General features: G+C 36.9%; 2 protein-coding genes across 4 annotated transcripts in view; both read right to left on the bottom strand.

Annotated features, from left to right (window-relative positions):
• Positions 1 to 12,486, bottom strand: part of LOC115222153 (renin receptor) — a 33,580-nt gene extending 21,094 nt beyond the window's left edge. The window contains exons 1-6 of the mRNA XM_029792293.2: positions 12,335 to 12,486; positions 8,427 to 8,593; positions 7,712 to 7,852; positions 6,798 to 6,896; positions 5,425 to 5,613; positions 2,803 to 2,952 (exon numbers count right to left, since the gene is read on the bottom strand). Of these exons, the coding sequence (XP_029648153.1) occupies positions 2,803 to 2,952; positions 5,425 to 5,613; positions 6,798 to 6,896; positions 7,712 to 7,852; positions 8,427 to 8,593; positions 12,335 to 12,374 (786 nt within the window). The 5' untranslated portion in view covers positions 12,375 to 12,486. The remainder of the gene's footprint in view (positions 1 to 2,802; positions 2,953 to 5,424; positions 5,614 to 6,797; positions 6,897 to 7,711; positions 7,853 to 8,426; positions 8,594 to 12,334) is intronic.
• A 6,191-nt stretch (positions 12,487 to 18,677) lies between these two features.
• Positions 18,678 to 24,834, bottom strand: part of LOC115222114 (choline-phosphate cytidylyltransferase B) — a 39,034-nt gene continuing 32,877 nt past the window's right edge. For 2 of the 3 annotated variants that reach the window (XM_029792242.2, XM_029792241.2), the window contains one exon: positions 18,678 to 19,653. In XM_029792242.2, coding sequence (XP_029648102.2) covers positions 19,617 to 19,653 — 37 coding nt within the window. In that variant the 3' untranslated portion in view covers positions 18,678 to 19,616. The remainder of the gene's footprint in view (positions 19,654 to 24,834) is intronic. The other variant, XM_036511284.1, reaches the window with a different exon arrangement.

Genomic DNA, 24,834 nt, shown 5'->3' with positions numbered 1-24,834 from the left:
TCTCTTTTGCCGAACTGCTAAGTTACAGGGACATAAACACACCAGCATCGGTTGTCAAGTTATGTTGGGGGGAACAAACACAGACACACATACACATACATATATATATATATACATATATACGACGGGCTTCCTTCAGTTTCTGTTTACCAAATCCACTCACAAGGCTTTGGTCAGCCCGAGACTATAGTAGAAGACACTTACCCAAGGTGCCATGCAGTGGTACTGAACCCAGAACCATGTGGTTGGAAAACAAACTACATACCACACAGCCACTCCTGCGCCTATAGATGCCTAATCTTATTTAGCAGAAAATATCTAAATTCAAATATTCTCATCAAATATTCATCAAGAAAAATTTCTAATCTCCTTGACAAGAGAAACCACTTCATTCCTTGGAATGCTTAATTAGCAACAGAAATACATCACCCCTTCAGTCAATATATACTTTATATATATCGACAGTGGTAAGCTCACACACAAGACCCCCTTTCTGATGTGGGAGCATCAACAATTTGGTGAGCAGTGATAATTAAAACAAACTGTAAACACCCTAATGTATAAATCTTCACAAAGATTATGCTGGGCTCAATGCTTATTAGCATTCTGTCATTACATTCAGAGTTCAAATTCCACCGAGGTCGCCTTTCATCCTTTCAGGGTCAATAAATTAAGTACCCGTGAAACACTAGGGGGGATGGGGTCAATATAATCAACTAGTCCCCTCCCCTAAAATACCAGGCCTTGTGCCCAAAGTAGAAAGGATTATTATTAGTAGTAGTAAGGTAGCAAGCTGGGAGAATCATTAGCGTACAAGGGCAAAGTGTTTAGGTCCATCTTTACATTCCGAGTTCAAATTCCACCATGGTCAACTTTGCCTTTCATGGGGGTTCAAAAATGAAGTAAAAGTCAAGCACTGAAGTCGATGTAACCAACTGTCCCCTTCTTTCAAAATTCCAGACCTTATACCTATAACAGGAATACTGCTATTATTCCTTTTGGTGCCAATATGATAAAGTACTATTTGAGCGCTTGGATCAATATAATTAACTTATCTACCCCAGCAACCTAAAATTACTGGTTTTATGCCAAAAACCAGGAAGAATTATTATCATCCTTATTATTATTATTATTATTATTGTTATTATTAAGGTGAGGAGTTGGCAGAATCGTTAGCACACCAAACGAAATGCTTAGCGGTATTTTGTCTGCCACAATGTTCTGAGTTCAAATTCCACCGAGGTCAACTTTGCCTTTCATCCTTTCAGGGTCGATAAATTAAGTACCAGTGAAATACCGGGGTCGATGTAATTGACTAGTCCCCCTCCCCCAAATTTCAGGCCCTGTACCTATAATAGTAAAGATTATTGTTATTATTATTATTAAGGCAGGAAGCTGGCAGAATGATTAGCATGTTGGGCAAAATGCTTTGCAGGATTTTGTCCGTCTTTCTGAGTTCAGATTTTCAACTCATCAGCAAAAGTCATGAACGCCACAACATCCAACCGACTCAAATATAAACACTTGTGTCTAATCAACAGAAAGCAGTCGTTTCTCGAGATAGAAACAGCCGTGTTGTTGTTATTAAATGATAGTTTGCGTCGTCACTAATGAACTATGTTAATTACACAAAACCAGTTTAAGTGGGAAGAGAAGAAAAAAAAGTGTTCTAAGGGAGATAATCACTGTCGCTCTATAAATTACAGACAAATTGAGGAGAGAAAATATTTTGGCTTCCAGTTGCAGACATCGTGGAACTACATGAGAAATATTGGTGAGAAAGGAATGAACGTGACTGATTCTACATCAGTGTATGACTGGTACCACAGCAGAGAGTCAAACCAAAGAGGAAACGTTCATGGGGTCACTTGGCCTGTTGAAATAGCAACCAAATTCCTCTCAAACCACATCTGATCATCTTTAAAAAAATGTCATTGGATAATGTGATCTAAATACATTGTTTAAAGATGCGAGGGTCACGGTTGGAACGACGTCTTTGATTATAAGATAAATAAAAACTCCAGAGGCAAAGTCAACTCAGCCGAGGTTTAAACTTACAATGTAAAGGGAAGTAAACACGACTGGATCTGCTCAGCTACTGACCTGAATGCGTGTGTGTGTGTGTGGAAATGAGTGGGTGTTTGTGTGAAGGCTGGTGTGTGCGTATAGCAATGAAACATTTCTGCATTAAATGTAGGTAGACTTAGGCAAACATCAGAGATGTATGAGAGAACCACTACACACACACGCGCGTGCACACATGCATGAGTGTGTTCAAATCTGGAGACTTGCAGATGTTAGACTGAGGGTCACAACATCACATTCTACAGAAAACTGAGTGGAAAACATAGAGAAACCTCTTGGAATAAATGAATAAACTCTGCTCTTTGTAATTGAATATTTTGTAGAGAGAAAACAAGAGGTTGAAGGGGGTTTGTGCATTTTAATTACAATGACCCCAGAGGAATGAAAGTTAATGAAGACGATGTAGACATAAATATACTAAATCTAAATAAAAGATGGGACAGTCACAATTGGAATGCTTTAGATTATTTGTTAGCTTAATCATGGATAGCCTAGGGCTAAACAACAACAAAACACATATACTCCAAAAACAACAACTGTGATAGAAGAGACAACATGAAGCTTGAGTTCTCCCAGGAATAGAAATTGTCTCAAAAGCCATATTTCATTAGTAATCATAGACATCAAAGGAAAAACCAGTTTTTTCTTTTCTAATGAATGTATAGAGAAATGCAGGAGTGATAAAGATGAGATTTATAAATAAAAAAATTGTCTTACCTTGTCAACAAATTGATTGAGAAGATTAGTAGCAGAGAGGAGCTTTGGCGAATCTTTGCCATGTTGTTCAGCCATTCTCTGCAACCCAGTCAGGGAAAACGAGAAGAAGTCTGGAGTTTTGCTTCTTGTGTAGGTGGGATTATCTTTTAACTGAAACACAAAAGTTGAATATTAAATAATAACCAAATAATCCAGCATTTTTCTATCATACCCTTCACTTTTCCTAAGTAAGGTACCAACCCTTATTTTTGGCCACCTCTGCCATTGCCAAGACACACTACCCCCAACATATCCCTGCCTTCTTCCCATCCATCGTTTCTCCCCTAAGGTCCATTGCTCCTCACCTACTAATTCTCCTCCTAGGTCACCTAAGCAAACGTATGCCCCTTTGGTTATTGAATTATCATCCAGTGTTTTAGATCTGGGTTTTGTCCCCAATGCCATAGCAACGGAAGTAGGCAGGTGCAGCCCACCCCAACCTTTGAGCTGGCTGGTGCCCATTCTCCTTTGCTATCATGAGGCTTGCTCTATATATATCATACCCCTATCCCACCCCATCAAATACCCATTGCTGTCATCATTCTTCCCTCTCTTTTTACATCTACACACTTCAGGTACTGAGTACCCTTTAAATTTACGTTTCCTATTCACAAGGTACCCCTCCACCACCCTCCAAACTACTGTTCACACCATAAAGTGGTTGGCATTAGGAAGGACATCCAATAACCAATATACAAACACTTCATTTTTAATAGCAGTAGCACTCAATACAGGGTGGCTCACACCATGACAAGCCACCTAACCCATGCCAACATGATAAACAGATGTAAAACGATGATGATGATCTAAAACTCCCTTTCCACAAAATAACATTTCTAAAGTTTAAAATATTTAATATTGGAGTTGTTTTTTAAATTATACTCCGAGTATATTTCTCTTACATAACAACATTTTAACATCCATGTTTCCATGCTTGGATGGATCACACAGAATTTGTTGCGGCAGATTTTCTATGGATGGATACTTCCAAGCAAGGTAATATTTCTCCAAGGCGGGAAAGATTTCCATGGAAGATTGAAAACAAACAATTACTACTTCTATGATGGAGAAGTTCACAACTACCACACAATGCCAAGACATGGAGACAATAACACACACACACACTGGATTTCTTTCAGTTTACGTCAAGCAAATCCACTGACAACTGGAAGACACTTACCCAAAATGTCACCAGTGGGAATAAACTTAGCATCACGTTTGTGCTTGTATATAAACAAACTAGTATTTAGGTTTCTAAGAAACATGTTTAAAAGACAACAAATGCATATTAAAGAGAGAAGTGCTATTGGTGGACATCGTTTGTAAGTCGTTACTGAAAACAATGGAAAGGTCACCATTGAAAGATCAAGTAACAATGTCTGTTAATTACATTATTACCTTTCCAATTAGATGGCAGCCAGTATTATCCAAGCAATTACTGCTCTATAACTATTATAATATACATTCCATCTTTCAGCAATTTTCTTAATGATAGTTCAATGATCTAATTTCTGTTTAACATCATTCCCATCACACTAACTGCCTGATGTATAAAGATGGCAGGAAATGCCACAGAAAAGCCAACTTGATCCAGCAGAAATTTAGAAACGCTGATGGAAATCAGAAAGTTCCAAACTAAATGTAAAATACCAAAGAGAACAAAAAACCCAGAAATTATTAATAAAAAAAAAATTAAAATAAAATTTTAGCTCTGTTCTGATTTCAATAAAATACAATTATAGAATTGAAATAAGAAACCATCTAAAAATTTAATATATAACTGTCGCTTCATTTACATCAAATTCCCTAAAACTATAAAATAAAATTTTCATTGCATCTTGCAACCGTTTCAATATTATTGGAAAGGTTGCAAGATGCAACAAAGATTTTAGGAAAAATAAATAAGTAAATGAGTGGAAACTTAACTGGTGAGTGTGTTAAATAATAAGGCACTAAAAGAGAATGGCCCTCCCCAGATAAAACAAAATATGCTTCAACACACAAACTCACATAAAGAATCTTACAAATCAAATCCAAAAACGAAATATAAAGTAAAAGTTATCTCAATTAATTCATAATGGAAAGAAATTACAAATGGAATCAAAATTGTTTTAAAAAAAGTAATTAAAGAAATTAATTAAACTTTTTTTAAATAGCATCACTAACTTTTATAATTAAATATTTCCAACATTAACAACTGAAGTTTAAAAGATCAAATGTAGTGCAGAATGTTTTATAAATTATTTTTTCATGAGTAACAGACTCTTTCAAACATTCAAGGAGTATTCACATGGGAGTATCATCATGAGATGATACTCCCATGTAAATTATACATGAGAGTATAATCAGCGTCACAAATTTAAAACGCAGATATATACAACAGGTTTTTTTTTCCTATTGATAATTCTGGAATAAAAACAAGTTTCCACTCCTCATTAATAAGCCATAATCTCGTTATCCTTTCATCCCTTATCATCTCACTAATCCTCTGCAATGTTTTGCTGCACTAAAATACTTTCATTTTCACTGAAATCAAGAAACAGGACAGCAGTAAAAACAGAAATCAAGAAATAGGCCACCTACCTTCTTCATAATGTCCATAATCATCTGAAGCTCAGCTAATAATGTTGCGTCAGAACTGTGGCTTACATTCACAGTACCAATATCAAACTGACTCATCACAGAATCGGTTTCAAACAAACGGTCAAAGAGTTTTGATGGCGTAAACAACATATTCTTGAAAGCGTCATGATCTGACCGCACATCCACTGTCTGCAAAAGAAACGGAGCAGATTCGAATTTAAAAACAGTACACTGCACACCCGCAACTGCCAAGTGGTCTTTGGCCTTATCTTGCAACTCTCTTGGGTGTCCTCGTTAGTGCAGAGGCCACAAGAAAATGCACCCAGGACACACACTGTTTAGTGGTTGGTATTAGGAAGGGCATCCAAACACGGAAATCTTGGCCAAAGCAGACATCAGAGACCAACATAGCCCCCAGGCTAACAGGGTGTTGTCAAACCGTCCAACCTATGCCAGCATGGAATCAACATCCTCATTCAATGTCTGTTTCCCATGCTGGCATCGATTGGATGGTTTGACAGGGAGGTGGCGAGTGGCAAACCTGCATCAAGTTCCGATGTAGGTTTGACATGGTTTCTTTTGCTGGATGCCCTTCTTAACACCAATCACTTCTTTACAGAGTGGATGCTGGATGCTGTTTTTATGCCACTGGCACGAGTGAGGTTACCATGTGACTTGCAAAATGGAAAAGAACAAGGAAAAAAGGAAAGGGAAAAGCTCCGACTACTAGGAGGAGTTACAAGGGAGAGGAAGGTGGAGGTGGGTGTAAAGTGTTGAAAGGGATCAGCAGGGGTGTCTTGATAGAAGAGATACAGAGCTGAAGGAGATAAAAGGGAGGTAGTGAAAGGGTGCCAGAGCAAATTCTCAAGGAACAAGAAGGTGAGCAAGAGAGAGGATACTTTATCAGTCCCTATGAGTCAGTGACTCTCAGATTCTGTGCTTGATTTGAGAGAGTCACGAGTGACAGAGTAAGGGAGACAAGAACACATAATTGTGAACTCATTAAGACAAGCTCACCGGCACTTTTCAGTGGTGGTGGGCTTCGGGAGTCCTTTCTTTCAACATTACATCCAACAATGAATAGAATGAAACAATTAAAGGGAAACGTGGAAAACAACATGCTGAAAGTCTCCCATCTTCAAATAAAGGGTGTCAGGTCTCAATGCCGTCAGCAGAACAAACTGCATTAAAGGTATAGAAAGGTACAGAGATGATAGTAAAGCAGGTAATATATTATAAAAATAACGACCAATAAGAGGAGAGGCAAGTCCTACATATAATTACATTGAACACAATTCAAACAGACCAATGTGATGGCAATATGAGGCAATATTAGTTATGAAACCATCAAAAGTAAGGGGATCTCTTCTTACCTGGGTGTCACTCATAAGTTGAACTGTTAAAGGGTCCATATCAAATGAATTCTTCAGGAGAGAATCAACAACTTGATTGAAATCCACAAATGGAACATCCTTTCAAAATAAAAGAAAAAAAATTCCATTTTTTAAACGTTAACTTCACACTGACTTTTGATGAATGTTAAATGGAAAATTAATTGAACAATAACAAACAACATGAGTGAAAAGTTAAACAACAAATTACATAAAACATGATATAATGAAAAATTGTCTTTGCATCAACTCAAACATATATACAGACAACCTTTAATAGATTTAACTGGTAATGTTTAATCTCAGGTTAACTTAAAACTGAGCAGGTCTATGCTCTCATTCCAGTTATGATCTGCACAGTGTTTTACGGTTAGCTAGGACTACATTGTTTAATGTGTCCTTTCCTGATTTAAGTGTGATTTAGCTGTTATTTCATAGCAGGCCAGGCACATAGAAGTTGGTTTAAAACTATCTTTAAGCATTCTTATCATTAGCACAAAAACTTGTACAATATTTGGTGCAAAACAAAAACTGGTTAATGATTCAAGCTTAATTTGTATTAATCTCTATAATCCAACCAGAATTTAGGAAGAAGTGGTGGCCCTTGCATACAGGCTCATCCCCTGCAACCTTCGCCAGCTGAGCATCATGAATCTTGCAGGCTTGTAGGTGCTGGTGCCATGTAAAAAGGACCCATGCTGGTGCTGTGTAAAAGCCCCAAGTACACTCTGTAAAATGGTTGGCATTAGGAAAGGCATCCAAAACAGACATGGGACCTGAACAGCCCTTCAGCTGGTCAGCTCCTGTGAAACTGTCCAACCCATGCCAGCATGGAAAACAAATGTTAAACGATGATGATGATGAGTTTGGTGTGACTAAATGAACATGTTACTTACATTCTGAACAGTGTATTTAACAACTGCTTTTGGCATTACTGGTGACTGCTCAATTCCATCGTAGCCCAACAATGTCATCATCACATTAGCTTTTGGTTTCTTGAAAAGTGATCCTTGTAACATGCCATCCCAGTCCATTGGCTGAAATTAAACCAGAACAAATATGTCAAATCATACAGCAATGTCCTGACACATAGTGAAGATCTTAGTTTTTTTTTATAATTCCCTTTAAATTATAGAAAAATAAATCTACCATTTACTGGTACATTACTTCATAATGAATAATGAATACATATAGGCACAGGAGTGGCTGTGTGGTAAGTAGCTTGCTTACCAATCACATGGTTCCTGGTTCAGTCCCACTACGTGGCACCTTGGGCAAGTGTCTTCTACTATAGCCTCGGGCCGACCAAAGCCTTGTGAGTGGATTTGGTAGACGGAAACTGAGAGAAGCCCGTCGTATATATGTATGTATATATATATGTGTGTGTGTGTGTATGTTTGTCTCCCCAACATTGCTTGACAACCGATGCTGGTGTGTTTACATCGGTAAACGAGACCGATAGAATAAGTCCTGGGGTTGATTTTCTCGACTAAAGATGGTGCTCCAGCATGGCCGCAGTCAAATGACTGAAACAAGTAAAAGAGTATATCCAGAATACATCTAGAAGAATGTTGAAAGTGGTTGCATTATAAAAATGAAATAAATACTTACGGAAGAAGAAAGTCCAAAGGAATGAGAAATCATCTTGGGAATATTGCTGGTTGACAGACTTTTGGTAGGCCTTTCAAAAAAGGTGACATAGTTTGGGGCATGTGCTATGTGAAGTAGATCACCAAGAACAACAAGAGCACTGTTGCAGATCAGCAGCAGCAGAAAGGCTGGAAAAACAATTTTAGCAACAACTGTAAAAACTGAACAACAATAAGAAAAAAAAAAGAAAAAATGAAAAGAAAGAAATGGTGTCCAAATGAAAGAAGCAGAAGAAAATTCTAAATGTTTAATTAATGCCTTCATCATGTAATGCATCAAGAATGTTAGAGAAGGCGGCGAGCTGGCAGAATCATTAATATGCCAGGCGAAATGCTAAGCAGTATTTCATCTGCCGTTATGTTCTGAGTTCAAATTCCGCCGAGGTCGACTTTGCCTTTCATCCTTTCGGGGTCGATTAAAATAAGTCCCAGTTACGCACTGGGGTCGATATAATCAACTTAATCCATTTGTCTGTCCTTGTTTGTCCTCTCTGTGTTTAGCCCCTTGTGGGTAGTAAAGAAATAGGTGTTTTGTCTGTCGTTACGTTCTGAGCTCAAATTCCGCCGAGGTTGACTTTGCCTTTCATCCTTTCAGGGTCAATAAATTAAGTACCAGTTACGCACTGGGGTCGATGTAATCGACTAAATCCATTTGTCTGTCCTTGCTTGTCCCCTCTATGTTTAGCCCCTTGTGGGTAGTAAAGAAATAAGTATTTCATCTGTTGCTACAATCTGTATTCACTTCCACCGGGGTTGACTCTGCCTTACATCCTTTCGGAGTTGATTAAATAAGTACCAGTTATGGACTGGGGGTCAATGTAATCGACCTTAATCCCTTCCCACAAATTTGAGGCCTTGTGCTTCCAGTAGAAAGGATCAAGAATGAATGTATAAGGGATAGTGTTTGACCATCTGAACTACCAATTCATTGCATTAATGTCTGACAAAACTGGACCTCTGAATGGCAAAAGCCGTCCATCTGATGGGCTGCATCTACCCATTTTCACTCAGAGGACTTGAATCAACAGAAGGTTATACTAAAAAAACATCTGCCCCAGATGCTATGCAGTTGGATCATACACAAAGCATCATGACTGCAAACATTTTAAACCAAGTGACCAGGCCTGCACCCACATAAAGTAGCACATACACAGATGTGTGTGTAGCCTCATAGTCAACTGTTACAAAGACAAAGGATAGGTCTTAGACAGTGGTATCAAATTGCTTCAAGGCAGTGAGCCGGCAGAAACCTTAGCAGGCCAGACGGAATGTTTAGCAGTATTTTGTCTGCCATTACGTTCCGAGTTCAAATTCCGCCAAGGTCGATTTTGCCTTTCATCCTTTCGGAGTCGATGAATTAAGTACCAGTTATGCACTGGGGTCGATGTAATCGACTTAATCTGTTTGTCTGTCCTTGTTTGTCCCCTCTCTGTTTAGCCCCTTGTAGGCAATAAAAAAATAGATATAAGAACAATTCCCCTAATTAATGAGAGTGGAATCAGATATTTTACAACAACAACCATTTGCATACTTCCCAGCTCAGAATTCAGTCAGCTTTACATTTTATTTTCCCAAAGGTTAATAAGTACCAGTAATATAATGGATTGTATTTACTTGACTCTACAAAAAGTGGACCATGTACCTAATCAAAAATATTACCACTACCACCACCACTAACCTTGTTCCATTAATGAGAAAGTTATAAATACAATAGACGGTAGAATATAATTAAATCCCACTTACTCTTTAGTAATTACTTGATTAAATATGTAAAGAGAAGTGGAGATATTAATGGTCTTAATTATAAGACAAAAGACAAGAATAAAGTACGACAGAAAATAAGAAACGGTAGACAAGGACATGTTCTTAAACAATTACAATCTTTATATACATTTAATTATTATTATACCTTCTAATTGTTATACACACACAGCTGTTGAGCGAAACAATTAGGAAATTGTTTCAGGAGAACAAGAACATAACGGTTTCAATACCCAGCAGTTCTACAGTCAAACCTTCAGAAACAAGGTGCAGGAGTGGTTGTGTGGTAAGTAGCTTGCCTACCAACCACATGGTTCTGGGTTCTGTCCCACTGCGTGGCACCTTGGGCAAGTGTCTTCTGCTATAGCCTTGGGCCCACCAAAGCCTTGTGAGTGGATTTGGTAGACGGAAACTGAAAGAATCCCGTCGTATATATGTATGTATGTGTGCGTGTATGTTTGTGTGTCTGTGTCTGTCACCCTAGCATTGCTTGACAACCGATGCTGGCGTGTTTATGTCCCCGTCACTTAGCGGTTCGGCAGAAAGAGACCGATAGAATAAGTACTGGGCTTACAAAGATTAAGTCCCGCGGTGCTCCAGCATGGCCGCAGTCAAATGACTGAAACAAGTAAAAGAGTAAGTTCTACACAATGAAGAAACAGAATTCTTAGAATTGTCCTCATGAACAACAAATGAGAGGATAAAATCCCGAAATGTCTAATTAATTTCTTAACCAATAAATCAGAAACAAATATACTTCGCAGTAACAAACGATTGATTATTTTCAACAACCTCATTTGTTTTAATTATTTCAGTATTTAGTCACGCCTGTGACATGTGACAATTAAATTTCCGTCTTCTTCCCAGGTCACAGACATTCCTGTTGCAACCATTTCTACTTCGTTCATTGTTAATGACCTTGTCACGAATGAATGTCACAACTCCCCATCGAGACGATATTTTGTAAAGGTCCATTATGAAACTCCAACAGTCAAATTACAGCAAAGGTCAGAGGTCATATTTCGAGGCACATACAACAGTGTACAGCAGATTTTACAATAAAGATAAATGGAGTTCTGGTTAAAACAGCAAAAAAAACCACACAACCCAAATTTAATTGCTGCTGTGTTTATATTAAAATAATATAATAAATATATTTCCTGTATTATCCAATCATGACTGCAACACTGTTACGGAATTCATTTTATAAAATATTCTTTTACATATACTGTGTTTGTGTGTCTATAATGGAACACAAGTACCGAAATGTAAGGTAAATAGAAAATAAATTCCATAGATCCGGTTTATAAATAATATCAATGATACCGAATCCCTTTCACTGGATAATTCCATGTCTAAACACATTTACCGAAGACATCCACTTGTAATTCAATTACCTGCACAAATTGGATTAATTGTTCTTTAATAACTAACACCAATTATCAAAACAGGATTAGGCTTGGCTGTGATGGAAGAGAAATAAAGAGAGGACAACATTTAAAGGAAAGCGTAGGATGTTTTTGAAGTCGATGATGAAATATGGCACCTCGCTTTACTTCACTGAATATATATACACGATAACGACAAACACAGGACAGTATATATATATATATATATATATATATATATATTATATATATATATATATAACAAATACAGAATAGTGTGTATATATATATATATATATATATATATATATATATATATATATATGTGTGTATATATATATATATGTGTGTGTATATAATGACAACACAGGATAGTATATATATATATATATATATATATAACAAACACAGGATAATGTATATATATATATATTTAATGACAAACACAGGACATTGTGTGTGTGTGTATATATATATATTAATGACAAACACAGGATAGTGTGTGTGCAGTTTGTAATATTTAACGAAGCGAATCGAGTGGAGGTGAAGGTGAGACCCTCCTCTTTTGGCTCTAAACCATTCTTAATATTCGAACGACAACCATTCCACAAGAATTTAAACAGTCTTTCTCGTACGAAAGACGGAATTATGTAATATACGTCGGGCATTGATTGTTAATTAGCGGTTGAAAAAAAAAATCATTAAATTGGTGGTTAATTACCTGAAGAGCAGAAGGAACGGAAGCCTCGAGTCGAAGACATTTTGGAGAGTAATAATCACGTGACCGTGTGATCGTTCACATGATACGGAGAACCGGAAACGGAAGTAGTCGTCTGCTGTTGTCAATGGAGCTCAGCTGTTGATATCAGAGACGGTTGTGTACAATATAGACATCGACGTGAACAGCTGGAGTTATAATTATGATTATACAGTGATCCCTCGCTACTTCGCGGTTCAACTATCGCGGATTTTAAATATATATATATACATATATGTATATATCTTTATATATAAAAGAAAAGTTGTGTGCTGTCTGTCTCCTACGATTTAGATTCCTAACTACTCCCACATTTTGCGGTGCAGTTTAACCAAAACCGGGTATCTTATAGTCGTGATTCATATCGAGCCCTTCTGGGTATTAGCGCGCGTCTACGATTTAAAAAAAAATTTACCATCATTTTTTTCCATTTTAATGCATTTTTTCGCTATTATATAAGGGAAGTAACTCTCTAAAAATGTCTACGATGAGTCACCGATTTTTAAAAAAAATTACCATCATTTTTTTTTCATTTTTAATGCATTTTTTGCTATTTTTTGGCTATAACTCTCTAAAAATGCTTATATAGTCATTTCCCTTACAAACCCGAGCAACGCCGGGCGATGCTGCTAGTATATATATATATGAACGCCTAAAATTTTTCATTAAATCCATTAAAATATTAATAATAAATATTATTTCCTAGTCTAGGAACAACAAAACAAGCGTAAAATAGCTTAAACAATCCTTATTCAGGGACCTCTTGAGCGGGATGGGCTACTCGACCAGAAGAAATTTCTAACTGGGCCACACCTGCAAAGTCATGTGCTGTTTATCTTGATATGAGATCACCATGTCACATACGTATGGTTGTGATGCATGTGCCTGGTGTATCCCTATCAAACGGGTAGTCATGATGGGTATACTGGGCTTCGTATATTTGTACCCCAGTGTCACTTTGATGGCATGCACTGCTCTCTCACTCAACAACAACAATAATAGTAATAATAATAATTATTATTAATTTAGATATCCACCAGTACAACACAAAAAACAACCAAATATATGGCACACTAGGCATAACAACAACGTGAACTTCCAACCTGTTGTCTCTTGAGGTCTCCGGGTGAGACTTGGAGCCAACTTGTACAAATATAAAGCAAAAGTCAAACATATAATAATAATAATAATAATAATTACTTGGGTCGATTCATTCGACTAAAAATTCATCAAGGCGGTGCCCCAGCACGGCCGCAATTTAATGGCTGAAACGAGTAAAGAAGGGCCGAAAGGTTGCCAAGCCCTGATAATGATATTTTGCCAATCAATCAAACGGATGTCTTAGAACTGAACGTTTAATTGCAGAACTGTCTAATTGGCAGGTCTCAGGTTTTAGCTAAAGGGTCAACTAGAGAAAGGAACCTCAAGTATCGGCTAACTTTGAAGAGGAAGGCCAGTTTTCAGGGTGCAGTTTTAGCTGTGTTATTTATGTGGGATCAGAAGAAGCTGTGAGGCTCTGCATTTGTAGTCTTTCTGTTGTGTATGCCCCCCCCCCAAAAAAAAATTAGAGTAGAGGAGGTAAAAAAGTTGTTTCCTCCATTTGTTGTTTGTTCCTTCTCAAGCCATGGCTGGCACATAAGTGCCGGTTTCCCGGTTTCCTTGGCATATAGGTTCCCCTGGACGGGACGCCTGTCCGTCGCAGGTGAGCTGGAAGATGCAGGAGGAAAGAGTGAGAGAAAGTTATGGCGAAAGGGTCAGAAGAAGTTCTCCATTACCTTCTGCCGGAGCCGCGTTGAACATAGGTGTTTCGCTCATAAACACACACATCGCCCGGTCTGAGATTCGAACCCGCGGTCCCTCGACCGCGAGTCCGCTGCTCTAACCACCAAGCCATATGCCTCCGCTTTCTCCATTTAAGTAGTGAATATGCTTCTACCTTACTGAAAAAGGACAGATAAAAATTAGGGAAGGAATTATCTCCCTTTGACTGTTATTTTTCATAGAGATTTTTTTTATTTTTAGTCAGCCTTCTCATTTTTTTGTTCATATTTCGTGAATAAGATATCTTGGATATTAATTGACCCAGAAATAAATCTAAAATACTTGCAGGGATTGGTGGGATAAGGGATGAGTTGCCAGTTGCCAATCCCTGAGAAGTGTTCAGTTATATACTAAAATATATGCCTGCTTTTAAAGTTTCAAGTGGATGGGGTGTTTGGTTGTTAGTTCTGTCCGTACTTTCAATTCCAATCTTTAATCAATTTAATTAATGTAACCCCAAATATACAGACTACATTCCAACTACTAGTTGTGAACTTGGTTGTTCCCTGGTGTCTTATACCTATTTCTTTACTACCCACAAGGGGTTAAACACAGAGTGGACAAACAAGGACAGACACACGGATTAAGTCGATTATATCGACCCCAGTGCGTAACTGGTACTTATTTAATTGACCCCGAAAGGATAAAAGGCAAAGTCAACCTCGGCGGAATTTGAACTCAGAACGTAACGGCAGATGAAATACGGCTACGCATTTCGCCCGGCGTGCTAACGCTTCTGCCAGCTCGCCGCATATCACAACTGATCAATATTCCACATCACTGATAGGACCACTCCGTCGGTTACGACGATGGGGGTCCCAGCTGATACAATCAACGGAACAGCTTGCTCGTGAAATTAAAGAGCAAGTGGCTGAGCCCTTGGCCTCGAAACCGGTTTTATATTATGATCCGTAAAACCGAAACCGATTATAAGGTTTGCTGTTTCGGATCTTTTCAATAAAAGATGTTTTTATGTAACACACTCTACCAGTATACGAAGTTTAAAAGTGTTTAGTTACAAATAACTATTTTTTTAAACGTGCCCGTCAAAGGGAAGAGATCCGCTGTTTCTTTTTTTTTTTTTTTTCGCAAAACATTTCTCCATTTTTTCTTTTCAAGAAATATCGTTGAAACTGAACTAACTGTTGTCGGTCGCCTTTAGTTGAGAGTATTGTCTGTTTCATTGAAATATATCGCAACATATCAATTCTCACCTTCTTTCCCCTTGAACCTGAGATCAGTACCTTGTCATCTCCTTCGGTAACCCCTGGCTGACTCTTTGAATTTGCAGGTAACTGAGTTTATTCATTGCAAGTCAAGGGGATGCTGTTAGTCTTCAGTCAGGCGATCTTTCCCGTTGAGCATATGTAATAACCAGTTCCAGACTTTTTGATAAAAAAAGTGAAGAGATCGCCATAACAGACGACAGTGATCGCCATAACAGACGATAGTGATGATGAAGCTGACATAAGCCAACAAGACATACTTTGTCAAACAGATTTGGCTCACGAAAATGCTTGTTTTCCCCAGCCAAAACCTGAATTTAACAAAGTTTTAATAAGGTAAGAAAAATTCAAAACTTTCCGTAAATCTCCTACAAAAAAAAAATGAAATTTTGCAAGATTTTGTAGGAGCGAACTTTGATAACAGAGAATATAAACTTCTACTGGATTGCAGAACTCGGTGGAATGGCACATTTCATATGATTGAGAGATTTTTGGGAATTGAAAAGCTGCATTCCAAATGCTCTACGAGCAGAACTTTCCACAGATGTCCATCGCTGACGAAGAATGGAAAATCTCTCCATTTACTATATGAAATTCTGCATCCAGTAGAAATTATTTTGAAGGCTATTTGCGATGATGATAATTTTTTTAAAAACAAAGTAAATAAAACACAAAAACACAAAGTAAGGATCGACTCGTCACGACTAGCTAGCGCAGATGCACGAGTGCACGCACCGGGACCACTCTTCTTAAGTAGTACCTGCGAAAACCGGTTTTGAGAATTACTTATACTTGAACTCGGTTTGGGGAATTATCGGTTTTTTGCGAGCCCTACGGAGCACTCTACAGACACATGTACCCTCAATGTAGTTCTCAGTGAGGTTCTGTGTGACACAGACCGTGACAAGGCTAGCTCCTTTGAATTACAGGTACAACTCATTTTTGCCAGCTGACTGGACTGGAGCAACGTGAAATAAAATGTTTTGCTCAAAGACACAACGTGTCATCAGGAATCGAACTCACGACCTTTCGATCGTGAGCCGAATGCCCCTAACCACTGTGTGTGTGTGTGTGTGTGTGTGTGTGTGTGTGTGTGTGTGTGTCTGTGTGTGTGTGTGTGTGTGTGTGTGTCCGTATGTATCTATGGATGTTTATAATGATAGTAGACATGTTGATAATTAACAGTCTCAAGAATAAATCCATTTTATACAGAGTTTGTTTGTGTGCCATGTCTGGAGGGAGGAGCAGTGCCCGTGACCTTTGCAAGTTCTTTGAGACCAGGATTGACGCTGTGAATATCCTGTTTAAACTTCTCTTGCAAGGAGAAGATTCCAGAGAAAAAGATTATGGTCAGATTAATTTTATTATTTAGACTATTAAAATATAAATTAAAAATTTCACAAAGGTTTTTAAATAATCCCAAATAATAGGTTTCCCATTGAACAAACGGTAAACTTAATTCAACTTTGAAGATGTCAATCTGAGATGAAACACTCATCACTTTTACAGTGCTACCACTGCTTATAATAGTGAGTTATTCCTTTTCTATGGTACCTGTCTGCACCTATACATACCTTGAAGTACATGACTTCTGATTTGCAATGTAATTATGTCAATTATCCTAAATAACAAATTAAGAAGGATCTAAATATTTGTTTTGAGTATGATCCCTTTTCAAATCAATGGGTAAAAAGTATTTCCAAAAATGACCTTTCCATATGCCCCTCTCTCTCTAACCGCTCAGTCGCAGTCGACTCTCGGTCACTCATTGGATCAATGTCTTCCAGTCAGTTCTACCCTGGGCCACTTCCTTCAGACTGGCCATGTCCATTCCGGTATCACTCCTGATGGTGTCAAGCCAGCGGGTTCTTGGTCGGCCTCTTCCTCTCTTGCCACTGACCTTTCCATATGCCCCACACATACATTAATGAAAACTGGTGACATCAAAGAGAGATTCAGAATTGAGTCTCTGAGCCTCGGAGATCAAACAATCTGATGTTTCATGTTGAAAGTAATTTGTAGAAAATAAAGTAACTTCACTGATTTTATACAAATTTCGGTTGCCAATTTTAACCCTTTCATTACCAACCCAGCTGAAACCGGCTCTGACTCTTTAGTATGTCTTGTCTTCATAAGTTTTGAATTAAAATCTTCCACCAAACCTTAGTCACAATTTATGTTCCTAGCACTAAGCTGAATGATTACTAAGTCATTTTACTAAATTCTTTTGTTAAATTTTAAATAATTGGAAGAAACACAGAGCATCTCAACAGAAATATGGTAACAAAAGGGTTAAATAGGAAATCTTGGACTGAGAGATGAAGCTGACACAACAATAAAGGTGGCCTACCAAATAACCAGTCATTTAAATTAATAATAATAATAATGATGATGATAATAACAATGGTTTCCAATTATGGTACAAGGCCACCGTGGAGGCGCAATGGCCCAGTGGTTAGGGCAGTGGACTCGCAGTTTCGATTCCCAGACCAGGCATTGTGAGTGTTTATTGAGTGGAGACACCTAAAAGCTCCACAAGGCTCCAGCAGCGGGTGGTGGCGATCCCTGCTGTACTCTTTCACAACTTTCTCACACTCTTTCTTCCTGTTTCTGTTATACCTGTATTTCAAAGGGCCAGCCATGTCACACTCTGTGTCACGCTGAATCTCCCCGAGAAGTACGTTAATTTTATGAGCAGGCTGTTCCGTTGATCGGATCAACTGGAACCCTCGTCGTCTTTACCGACAGCGTGCCACAAGGCCCAGTAATTTCGGGGAAGAGGGGGTAAGTCAATTACATTGCCCCCCCCCCCCCCCGTGATCAACTGGTACCAAAATCTAGTAACTCCCAACACCACAAAAGATTCAAAGAAATCTATGCCACAGTGATTTGTTACATTCAGCAAACCCATGGAAGGATTCAAGCCCAGTACCAAAAGCTACCAAATTAGGGGTTGACTATACATTGCTCCCAGCCCTTGGAACGGTACTTTATCATCTTATATTAACGTCTCATTTCCTATGCTCTTGTTTCGATGGCGTGCACATTGCTATATTACCATTCCTTGGCATCTTGTGTTTTCCTATCTGTGAGATACAACATTGCGTTTCCTCTCTAAGTACTCATGGTACTTATTGACAATTTGCAAACTGAGCCAGTGAATGTTGAGTGCCTTTGGTATACAGACAGCCTCAGCAAAGCAGATCATAACCAGTCATTCAGTGAGGCAGAAATATTTGAAAAATGAACAAAAAACAAGATTTGTTTTGAAATAATTTATTACTTAGAAATATATACAACAATCGTAGAGAGAGAGAGAGAGAGTAGCTGTGAGGGAGAGAGAGAGAATATAGAGATTATCTTTTATGAAATTAGAGGCATCTTTGACTGGATGCCAAATACCATCCAGTGGAATCAGTTAGAAACTGAAATAAAATAAAATTTCACATTTTAATTTGCTTCAAAATATCATTTTCGGAAAATAGAAACTAAAGATCTGACACCAATGTAACATGTCAAAGAGCGATCAAGAAAGAATTTGCTTTCTGAATTATATGAACATTCCTTTCACCATTTGCCAATTCTAGATAGCTATATTCTTTAGTTAATGATTAAAAGACAATTTAAACTATATTTCACCAGAAACTAACCATTTTCTAAAAAGGCTTAAAACATAAAAAACGGCTTTTCTGTGCAAGATATCCTTCTATGTCTACACTACAGTTTCAGTGAAGCCAAGTTAATGAAATTGCATCGTTTCTTATATCAGCAGCAGAAATTCAAAGAGGAGGAATGTTGATTCCCAAGTTGAAATAGATTGAAACTGTTTTCACTGAGAATTAAGACTATCAGAGATACGTCTGGAATCTCATTGTTAAATTCTACTCAGCCTACAAGGAGCTTTGCTAATTATGAGGATTATCATTTTTGGAGCAGATTTCTACAAGCAATTTTTTGACAAAAATCAAGAATATTGCTCACTAATTAAAGATCAATTCATTATAAGCTAAAAAAACCTTTGGGCTGTATAAATTCTTCAAGATACATTCTTAACAGCAAGAACTTCTTTCTCTGTGACTAAGAGCACTTTTAAAAACTAGGTTGGATAAACAATATTCTGTGGTTGACCCAAGAAAAATGCTATTTAGGTTCTTGAAATCCCCAACTGTAATTATCTTGATTCAGCACAGAATATACACCTAAGATTTAAACCAGAGTTCTGGAAATGAGGATAATCTAAAAAAAAAAAAAAAAAAAAAAAAACAATCTCCCAATTTTAAGATTCTCCTCCAGACACTATCATTGCTCCGAAAACCTTTTTCAGATTCAAAGAAATTCTCTCCAATCACTCGGCACTTTCCAATCATTGCATCAACTCTTTGTAAACAATGTTTGTCTTTCAAGTCTCGGGTTTAGACCAGACCATTGCTACAATTGGCAAGCCATGAAGAGGGCTTCTACAGGATTGCTTGGCTGGTTGCTAGAAACAGCAACCAAATCTCCCTCGAGTTATTCCTGTGTTAAAACAGGAAGTCCTCAATACACTGAATAAAGGTCGGTGGTCATGGAAATCTGCTCAATCAAGATGGACCTGAACCTAAACAATAACCCTGTACTCTGTCCCATCAAATGCTGTGCTCCAGTTTCAAGATCTGTCCTCCCCCAGAACTGGCAGACTACAAAAGACAGGAATTAATGGCATAACATTTGTTATTTCAATGTTAACTGTTGCCTAGCATTGACCAAAAAAAAAAAAAAAAATCATTTTACCCCCCCTCCGCCATTTTTGAAACAGAGGTCCAAACCATTACAGAAGCCAATTAATTTATCGTTAAACCCAATTTAAGGCAATTGATTCTTTAATCAATATTTAATAATTCATTATAAAAGGCTCGCTAATGTTTTCGTAAGTAAAAGAACAGGAAAAATACAAAAAAAGCTTTGAAGCATTGGGATAATAAAAAAACAAAGTTTGGTAAACCTTGGCACTGAAATGGTGGTGATTGGGTTGGAAGCAGACAGAAAGGTGAGACATTGGGAAAAAAATGCTAAGTCTGCAATTGATTTGGTTTTGTCTTCACAAGTATTTATTTTACATTGCTAAATTATATTCATAAAGCAAGCCATTAGGTAATAACTTGGTTCTTTTCATACAAAATTAGGTTTTAGCATTTTTTTGGTATGGAAATACACATCCACTCACACACACACATATCTATATATTTACACACACACATTTTGACATTGGTCGTTAGAGGACTGCATGAGGCAAATAATTAAGTACAAAATAGTTTTGGTCTTAGAATATTAAAAAAAAAATCTTTACTAAATTTTGGGAGTGAAGAAGAATGTTTTCCTTATTGCTTTTATTTTATGTTTCAACAGGAAGAATTGTTCCTCAATCTAAATAAACATTAATATGTTTTGCATTGTGTAGAAACGGCAATAAGACTTGATCTATCTGTCTATTTTCCATTATATTCTAAGCAGAAAATAAATAAGAACTATTAAAAACCTTGTTTGGTTTAAGCTAAATTTCAGTGATTCTGGATAGATTTTTAGATTAAAGATTATCTGAGAGATTAATTCTCTGGCAGAGACCTATCACAGAGTGGTTCAAAACCTTGGAACTGGGGACAAAACAGATTTGATTTTGTTACTAAATCCCTATTTTAACCCTTGGAGTATTCATTGATTGTGCAAACTTATGTTAGGAATGTATATTAAGGGTTATGTGTGACCAGTTGTGTCTTCAGGAGAGTCGAGAAGAGAAAGAGATAAAAAAAAAGCCTTAAACTTGCCATCAAATTTATTAAGATTTGTTTAACATTTTCAACAGAGAATTTGAAATGTTTCATTAATAATTGTCTCATTGGCTGCATTAATAATTAATTGGGACAGATAATTGATAATTCTCACAGTATTTGCTTTAAATTTCGGCAGTAAAAATATATGAAAGAGGAGAGGAGAGAAAGAGAGAGAGAGAATTTAAATATGCACACACACACACGTTTGTACATACACACATACATACATACATGCATACACAAACACACACGAGAGAGAGAGACAGAGAGAAGGTTTGAAGTTGTGCCCTTGCTAAGTATTTTATAATACTGAACTGTGTCTCAGCTCAGAAAACCAGGGTTCAAAGCTTGCCAAAAGCACCAGGCTCTCCTCTTGGGGCAAAAGTTACCAGATCAAAAATTTACAGAATCAATCTTCACTGAGAAGCCATTAAAACCAAGTGACGAATTGGAAATGGAGATTCCTGGTTTCGTGTGTGTCTCGGCTTTACCAAACTTGGATGTCACTAAACGAAACTTGTGTCAAAGCGATGATGTTTGTGAAAATGAGGTAGAGAAGTATGGACCACCGGGACAGGAGATGAAACCATGGTAACAATTGCGTATGATGCTTTCTAATAATTCTCTTAGACTAGGATTCAGAGAAGGCTAGAGAGAGATGGTCATTGCCTTTCTAAAAGTATTTAATATAATTCAAGTGAAAGAACTTCAACCACAAATTGAAATCAAGTTGCAAATAAAAATGGAACAAGTTCATTGCTATTTTACAGCTAATTATCATCATTTCAGGCCTTGTATGCTAGAAAGCATTATTATAACTATTATTACTACTACTACTACTATTATTATTACTAAAACTACTATTATTATTGCATTATTATTATTATTATTATTATTATTATTAACAATAAGTGCCACATCTTTACAGATTACAGCCCTAATAATAATAATAATAATAATACAAGCTTTGCTATATCACATTTCTGGAAATAACATTTATTAATCCCCCTCGATACAATAAAAAAAAGTCATGTCTTTCTTTCATAGCACCTGTTACTAATGATAGCCAAATAATAGCTAGACAAGCTTTTATTGATCTACAGGTGTACCCAGAGATGACTGTTGCTGTTTAACACCTGTTGCCTAAAGTGAGAATGTTTTCCATGGCAAACCACAATGAAATTGCCCTTTTTTTTTTACAGGTCAAAATATGTCCCAAATATATTTGAACTGATTTAATCCTTTAGCATTTAAACTGGCCATATCTGGCCCCAAATATATTCTACCAGTTTTATGTTCAAACTGTTGAAATTTACAATCACATCAGTTACAAGATAATGTGTAATTAATTCAAAGCAATTTAAATTAGTAAGTATTACATTTGACAGAGTAATATGAAAGCTAAAGGGTTAATAATTATCATATTTAGAAGGGACAGGTCTAAAGCTACAACTGTTCCAGTGCTTTGACAACTCTCTTGTTCTGTTATCATAAAACAGACTTAAAACTGAATATTGCCACAAAAGACTTTACTGATGGCAATAAATAATTATTCTTTTAGGCACAAGGCCTAAAACTTTTGTAGGGAGAGGATGAGTTAATCACATCGCTCCCAGTGAATAACTGGTACTTACTGTTCAACCCCAAAAGGCTGAAAGGCAAAGTCGACCTTAGTAGGAATTGAACTCAGAATGTAAGGAACGATGAAATACAGCTAAGCATTTCGTCCAGCATGCTAACGATTCTGCCAGCTCACCCACCTTAATAATAATAATAATGGTTTCACATTTTGGCACAAGGCCAGCAATTTCGAGGAGGAGGGATAAGTCAATTGCATTGACCCCAGTATTTCACTGGTATTTATTTTATCAACCCCTGCCAAAAAGATGAAAGACAAAGTCGACCTTGGTGGAATTTGAACTCAGAACATAAGGGCAGGGGAAATGCCATAAATCATTTTGTCTGGTGCGCTAACGATTTTTTCCTACTCTAGGCACAAGGCCCGAAATTTTTGGGGGAGGGAGTCAGTCGATTAGGTCGACCCCAGTATGCAACTGGTACTTGATTTATCGACCCCGAAAGGATGAAAGGCAAAGTCAACCTCAGCAGAATTTGAACTCAGAACGCAGTGATGGACAAAATGCTGCTAAGCATTTTGCCCAGCGTGCTAACGATTCTGCCAGCTCACCACCTTGATAATAATAATAATAATAATAATATTTTCTACTCTTGGCACAAGGCCTGAAATTTTGGGGGAGGGAGTCCCCAGTCGATTAGATCGACCCCAGTACACAACTGGTACTTAATTTATTGAGCCTGAAAGGATGAAAAGCAAAGTCGACCTGGCAGAATTTGAACACAGAACGTGAAGATAGACGAAAGACCGCTAAGCATTTCACCCAGCATACTGACATTTCTGCCAACTTACTACCTTAATAATAATAATAATAATAATAATAATAATAATTATAATTGCTTACATTGGCATTAAGGCCAATGGAGAGGAAGGATGGATATACTGAATTAAATTAGTCTAAATATTTCAAGGACTTCCCTTATTAACCCTGAAGAGATGAGAGGCATAAGACCTGGTGAGATTAGAACTTATAACTTAGCAGGTTAAAACTTAATCCTATTAAATAGTTAGTTTAACACACTAAAAAAATATATTTTAAAAATCAAGCAACAGAAAGACTGTGTATACACACACACACACACACACTGTTTGAATTTGAAAAAAAATGTTTAAAGCAGATAAAAAAAACATAAGAGAATAAAAATTGAAGATAGCCATGTTATATTTCCTGTAGGAACACAGGGTCTTCATTCTGGTTTCCTTATCTAGAATTGTTTAATGTTGCTTAAGTTTAGTTCTGTTGTCTTTCATGTGATGTACGTGAAACCATAAAATAATAGAAAGAGAATTAAAACAGCCAAGAATAGAGGTTGTTATTTTGGTTCTTTTAAAGAAAGCAAGAAAAACTGGTCCAAACATTTGACAGAACTCTAGAAAAAGAATGGCCAATATAAGGAAAATAGAACTAAATATTTCCAGAATATAATTTAAAACATCAAAAAAGGAAAATTCTATTTGATTTAAAAATGATATTTAATTTAATAGTTTTAAATGTTGAAGACTTGCAAATTGGCAGTTTACAAACACAGCACATCATAACCCTTTCAAAATATGACCCTTTTGCAACATGAACCTTTCACAACATGATCCTTTCTCAACATAACCCTTTCACCCTTTCATATCTCTTTCTCTAATGAAATACACTCATTGTGTTTTAATTAATTTTGAAAATAACAAATAATTCGGAGAGATTTAGTCAGAATACATCACTGTCATTGTTAAGCTGGTGTTTGGAATATAACTTAAAAGTTGTTTTTCTTTTTTATTGTTACATAAAATTACAACTGAAATGTAAATAATATAAAACAAGAAGTTTTTTTTCCATTTTTTCATATATATATATATAATAGAGTGTGAGGCAATCACTGGCAGGTTTATATATCAAAAGGGGGTTAACAATAAAATATGGAACCAACCATTTAATCAGTTATGTGTACCCTCCATCAGTTTTAACCCTTGCAAGCATATATATAT

Source organism: Octopus sinensis, linkage group LG19 (genome assembly GCF_006345805.1).
Source record: "Octopus sinensis linkage group LG19, ASM634580v1, whole genome shotgun sequence".
In the NCBI taxonomy this organism is placed as follows: domain Eukaryota; kingdom Metazoa; phylum Mollusca; class Cephalopoda; order Octopoda; family Octopodidae; genus Octopus; species Octopus sinensis.
Note: the sequence above shows the minus strand (reverse complement) of the source record. Positions and strands in the feature narration are given on the sequence as shown.